Source organism: Pagrus major, chromosome 13, assembly GCF_040436345.1.
Source record: "Pagrus major chromosome 13, Pma_NU_1.0".
In the NCBI taxonomy this organism is placed as follows: Eukaryota; Metazoa; Chordata; class Actinopteri; order Spariformes; family Sparidae; genus Pagrus; species Pagrus major.
In genome coordinates, this window is record NC_133227.1 from 30018124 (window position 1) to 30024682 (window position 6559).

A 6559-nucleotide genomic window follows, 5' to 3' on the forward strand; every position below is an offset into this window, starting at 1 on the left:
CGGGCCTTGTTGATGAGCCCACAGCTGCAGTTTGGTAGAAACTATTCTTGTTGGGTGAACTTTTGGTCCTGAAGGACCACAGCCTCCCTATGATGGGGAGTGTCCAGGGCAGAAATGGTCAGCCACCATCTTTCCTACTAACCTCAGGGTCTTGGAAGTGTACAGGTTGTGGAGAGGTGGCAGATTAAAGCCAATCACATTTCCAGCAAAGTCAATGATATGCTGCAGTCTGCCCTTATCCTTGGCAGTATCGTACCAGTTGGTTAAAAATAGGGATGGAAGAGTAAGCCATTATTGACTTTGATTGAAAGTACATCCTCTGCAGTGTATTCTTGGTGATAGAGCTGATGTTAAGCTCCCACATGAGGTCCATTGGTGCTGCTGGTGCCCAGGGAGTGGAAGGATTCCACAGTTGCCGATTTTCCATCACATCTGCCGGCCTGGCTCCCCTTGCTTAGACTTGGTGCGGCAGCCCGGTGCGGCCGGGATTTGCATTTCCGCCACAACTTCAATATTAATTTGAGGGGGAGATGGGTGCTTGGCCACAGTCGCGAGACTTCACCCCTGGCTGCTTGTAGATGGGGTGAGGGCGCCTTGGCCCTACTCCAGAGCAGGTCCATCGCCGGCGCGGCTTGGCTCAACTCGGCAAAGTTAAACTGGTGATGGAAAAGCAAATCGGCGTGGCTTGGTTTGACTCGGCGCAGCCAAATTGCTGCTGGTAAAACAGTAAGTGTTGACTTTGGAGTCACATAGGATGATGGGGGTTGCAGGGCTAATTGCTTTTTGAAATCCACAATCATCTCCACTGTTGATAGCTGTCCAGTGTTTAGCTCCAAGTTGTTCTGCCAAGGCCAAGTCACCAATTTGTCAATCTCCTACCTGTAGGCAGACTCATCCCCTCCAGAGAGGAGTCCAATGAGGGGGTTGTTATCCGCAGACTTCATAAGCTCGACAGACTGATGAGTGCAGGTGTTGCTTTTGGTGTACACGGAAAAGTGTAGAGGGTAAGGGATGCAGCCTTGAGGGGGAATCGGTAATGACAGGCTGGGAGAAACACACAAGACACATTTTCCCAGCTTCAAATGCTGCATCCTGTCAGACAGAAAGTTGGTGATCAGTCAGGCATAGGTTCCTGAGGAGCCTAGGTGCTGAGGAATGAAGTGGAATAAGTGGCTCTGTTAGCAACCTGCAGCGCGTTTAGGAGTGTGCCAGTGATGGTTTAGAGGTGGGACAACAAAAGGTGTCTAATGACATTTTATCACAGAGGTCAGGGTGATGGGTCTGTGGTCATTAAGTCTTGTGATCCTTATTTTTTGTGGATGGGGATGATGGTGGACATCTTGAAGCAGGCCAGCATGAGGCATAATAATAATGACAACAACAACTGTATCGCCTTTCAAGGGACCCAAGGAAGCTTTAAAAATATGAAGGCAGACAAAACAAGATCAAAACTGACTAAGACCGTAGACCTCAGTGAACAGGCAGGTTTATAGGAGTGGATGCATTGATGCCATGTGTGAGTTCCAAATGGCTCTGTCTCCAAAAAACCTCAGGCCAGTGTGTTGGGTGATGAACACACCTGTGTCTGAGGACCCTGAAATCCAGGACAGGATACAAGGCGGGAGGTCTGATGGGAAGGGGCACTGAAGGATTTGTGGGTGAGGAGGAGGATTTTGTTGGAGATACAGGACTTGATCATGAGTAAGTGAAGGTGAATGATGATAGGTGATATGCGGCAAGGGCTTCGTACAGATTGGAACCCCGGCAGCTCAGTTCTGCACATATGTGGGAGCCTGTCCAGAACTTTGCAGGGCACCCCAGACAGAACTCCATCGAAACAATCCAGACAGTATATAACTCCAGATCTGCCCAAGGACACTAGCCCACCACGCTCACAACCACTCGGAAAAAGGATGGCAAAGAGGGACAGGGACTTACTAAATTAAGGCATTATTAGAGAGTTTCTCTGAAATAAACACCTGTTGTTTTGTTAATATGACCTATGTGAGACCTCCAGGACAGATAGGATGTCATCACAGTTCGTGGTTTCCTTAAACATCACAACATTTTCACGGCCATGTTTAAACAGCCAACCAAAACACTCATGGAACTATATGAGAACAGTTGGGAAAGTGCTGCTGCATCATAGATACCGTGACATGGATCAGTGTATTGAGTAGGAGGAGGTGGTTGTAGAGAAATTACACCACTCATGAATAATTTGTCAATGCTGACATGTGATTGTACCACGTGAAGCCATGTGAGGACAGAGCTCATAAACAACATGTGAGGGCAGGCAAACCCTGCAGTCCAGATCTGCCTACACAACCTGGATCATTTCAGGTTTTGCATGTGAACTGGAGATGAAATCTTTACACATTTGGGTAAGATTTATTTTGCTTTTGCTATCCGATTACATCAAGAGTTTGTCATTTCATGCCTCTTCAATGCTTCATTAAGATGTCAAATGCAACTCTAGCTCAAACCAACATCCCTGTTACACAGGTTTTTTGCTTTTGAAAGGGCAATAATTTCCCCTGTGTCTACAGAACCATGCTGTATTTCTCTTCAATAATGGGACCAAGTAATTTACCACATTGAGGAGTAAACAGGTGTCTTTGAGATTTCCTGTGCAATTACCAGGCCCCGCCAGCAAAGTTGTAAGATCTTCACCATTATAAGTACACAGACAGGATACATTGTGCTTTTGTCCTCCAATTAAATTAACAGATTAATATTTTTGGTTTATTAAATGTGTGCCTAAAATGTATGCAAATCAGTCTCAGACTAACTCCACTGGTGGACTGCAGTATCAGGGGTTACTGGAAAGAGTGATGTTTTCCATTTTGACTACAGTGCCATGTTGTGTTTTTCTCTACATTAATGGCACCATGTTATTCACCTTGAGGAGTAAATCTGTGTTTCGTGAGACCTCCCGTTACATTCTTCTTTATAACCTCCTTTTTGCAGACACTGTACTGCTGGTACACGGCCAGTTAATGTACATACTGGCTGCTTCTAAAGTAACACTGACATATCCTGTGTGTGGTGTTTTCACCATGCTCGCCAATCTCACAACTGTGATCTCTCCTCTCACACTGTTGGTGATGTCTCTGGAAAGATATGTAGCTGTGTGTTACCCACTGAGGCATGCAAGCATCATCACCATCAGAAACACAGGGGTGGCTATTATTCTGGTTTGGACTTTCAGTGCATTAAGTGTTCTCACTAATGTTTTTTTGCTGTTAAATTTCCGATTTGAAGAACTGCAGAGCCTGCAGATGAAACACTTCTGTGGCAAAGAAAGCATGTTGCTTGATCCACTGTCTGAACTTTATGACAAATCCTTTACTTATTGTCTGTTTCTATCAACTGGTGTGGCAGTCAGTTGCTCCTATATCGGTGTGATTATAGCAGCCAGGTCAGCCTCCACAGATAAAGCTTCAGCCCGAAAGGTGAGAAATACACTGCTACTGCATCTAGTGCAGGTGGGCCTCAGCCTCTCCTCAACTATACACAATCCAATGCTCATAGCTATCTCAAAGGTCCTAGACAGAAAAATATTGGTGTACATCCAGATTGTTTTTTATGTGTGTTTTATCATCTTCCCAAGATGTCTGACTTCTCTCATCTATGGCATCAGAGACCAGACCATCAGACCTGTCCTCATGTACAATCTGTGCTGTCAGTGTAGAGGATCACTTTCTGTCATTTCATAGATGAATAGTATTTGTAACAAAATGTGTTGATTTCTTCAAACTTTGAACTGAGAATGTGCAGTGTGGTGCTTTTTTAAAAGTGTGATTTGCTGCAAACTATGAACAACCTACAGTATATAAATGCTTACATTGTGTTATTGTGTTTGTTTTATTGTGATTTGTAAATTGGTTGAATTGAGTCCTTAATTCCTACATTAGCATTAACATTGCAGACAATAGTACAGAGGTAAAGCATCAGAGTCACAGGACACAATGAATATAACTGTGACCCATGAATTGTTGTTCAAGATATACTCTATGAGCTTTAAAAAAACCCAAATCTATATGAAATTAAAAAAGGGATGTTTTTTAATGCAGCCAGGTGATATTTGATCAAGTACAGGAACAAAGAGTGCACATGTTTTTTTTCATCCGTTACAAAAGGGAAAGTCCTCTCATAACTTCAAGGTGAATTTAGAGAATGACCTAAATTACACCAGGGATATTCCTTGGCCACCTTATTAGGTACAGTTAAACAATCAAATGCAATCCAGAAAACATCTCTGCCACAGATTCTACCTTTACAAAGCTTGTTATGGCCAGCTATTGTTAAAACTTTCCAAGAAATGTTAATTATATTATTATAGTATCCTCTTCCCAGGATGAAGATGGTGCAGGTGGGCCTCAGTCTCTCCTCAACTATACACAAAAAAATATTAGTGTACATCCAGATTGTTTTTTTTTTATGTGTGTTTTATCATCTTCCCAAGATGTCTGACCAGACCATCAGACCTGTCCTCATGTACAATCTGTGCTGTCAGTGTAGACGCTCATTTTCTGTCACTTCATAGATTATTATTATTATTTGTAATAAAATGTGTTAATTCATTGTAACTTGATGTGCAGTGTAGCTCCTTTTAAAAGTGTGCTTACAAGCTATTAAAGTGCAAACTAAAGTGTATAATTACTTACACTGTATATTTGTGTTTGTCATATTTTGTTTTGCAACTTGGATGAACTAACTCTTTAATTTCCACATTAGCTTTAATGGTACAGACAATACTATGGAGGTTAAGCATTAGAGTCACACAGAGTCACATTTATGAGGTTTAAAAACCGCAAAATGTGTATGGGGAAATTTAAAAGGGGTGTTTTTTTATGTGAGAACATTTGTTCAAGTACAACAACAATTTGGCACCTTTTTTTAGCGGTTACAAAGGTATGGCCAAGTCATAAGTTCAGTGTATGATTACAGAATAAACAAAATTAACTGCATCAGGGATACTTTTAAATGACACCAAGATATTATCCACTCCTGGGTCACACTGATAGGTACACCTTTACAATCTAATACAATCTAGTAAACTTCTCTTCCACATATTCTGCCTTTACAAAGCATATAATGGCCAGTTGTTGTTAAAACCTTCCAAGAAATATTAATTCAACTATATGCTTATCACTGAAGTTCTTGTTAGCGATGGTGACAAACAAATATTCACATAACTCTGTTATTCTTCCCCCTTCATATTTCTAAATGGGATGGGCTAAATAGAAACACCCTTAATATAATGAAGTCCAATTCAACACTAAAACTACAACTCCATAATAAACATACAGAATGTTTTCATTAATACTTTTCTGATAGTGTGAGTCAAATGTAAACATTATAATAAACAGAATTTATGGCTGAGCTGATTAATATCATTGCATTAGAGTGGCCACTGGGTGTATGGATGATTAGTATAGTGTCTGAAAACATTCTACAGAATGTGTTTGCAGTTTCTGCAAACTTGCAATACAAGTGTTAAACACACCTATATATTTACAAATGTCAAACTTGAATGCACACTGTTTGCAAACATCTATACAAATATACTTAACAAACACAAAGGTCTGCGATTATAAAAGATGCTGAAAAGTTTTTCTCGGGCACAGTAGCAGGAGATTAACAACACCAGAATAAATTACCCGTAGGCTTAAAAATATGATGAACTACACTAATACACTTCAAACTTTATAAAAGACTGGGGGGGGGGGGGGGGGGCGCTAGTGAGCAGGGCATGGAGTAGACATGCTTTCAGGGGCTCTTCCCTGCCAATATGTAAAATTATTACTTTGACAGTCTCGTACATAATTCTATCAGCCTCAGGGACAACTGTACACATTAGGGGCCTAACCAGTTAAGTTTATGCAACGACATGCCGAGGAAGTCGTCAAAAAACATCGAGGGGCCTCGACCATCCTCTGCTTCTGCTAACGCTAATGCTAACAGTGCTAGCGCTAGCCAGCCAGATCATGACTTCAGCAACACAGAGATGTTGCCGTTAATCTGGGAGAAAGTTTCCGACAAGATCCTGGGACACATGAACGGCAAGTTTGATAAATTAGAGCAAACACTTCAAGTGGTGCAGAGCTCTCAAAGGGAACTATTAGAGAAGGCTGAAACAGTGGAAGAACGAGTTCTGGACCATGAGAGCCACATAACCTGCTTGGAGAAGACAGTCTCTGGCCTGAAAGATGAGAACAACGTGCTCAAGCTAAAAGTGGATGACCTCCAAGGCCAGTCGCGTCGCAATAATATTAAGATTATTGGCATTCCTGAGCAGGAAGAGGGCGGTAAACCAACAGAATTCATCGAGGCATTAATCCCGAAGCTTTTCGGCAAAGACAGTTTTCAGTCACCGGTGGTTATCGACCGGGTGCACCGGACCCTGCAGCCGCCGCCCACAGCTGGAGCTAAGCCTCGTGCCATCATCGCCAGGGTCCACTTCTATCGGGAGAAGGAGCTCATACTTCGCCTCCGGAGGGAACGACAACTAGAGTACAAAGGCAACAAGGTGCTTATCTTCCCTGATTACACG

The 6559-nt window shown here is 42.3% G+C and overlaps 1 protein-coding gene across 1 annotated transcript; it reads left to right on the forward strand.

Moving 5' to 3' along the window:
• Positions 1 to 2765: 2765 nt before the first annotated feature.
• LOC141006722 (odorant receptor 131-2-like) lies at positions 2766 to 3719 on the forward strand. Its single transcript, XM_073478943.1, has one exon. The coding sequence runs from the start codon at positions 2766 to 2768 to the stop codon at positions 3717 to 3719; it is 954 nt and encodes a 317-aa protein (XP_073335044.1).
• The last annotated feature ends 2840 nt before the right edge of the window (positions 3720 to 6559 follow it).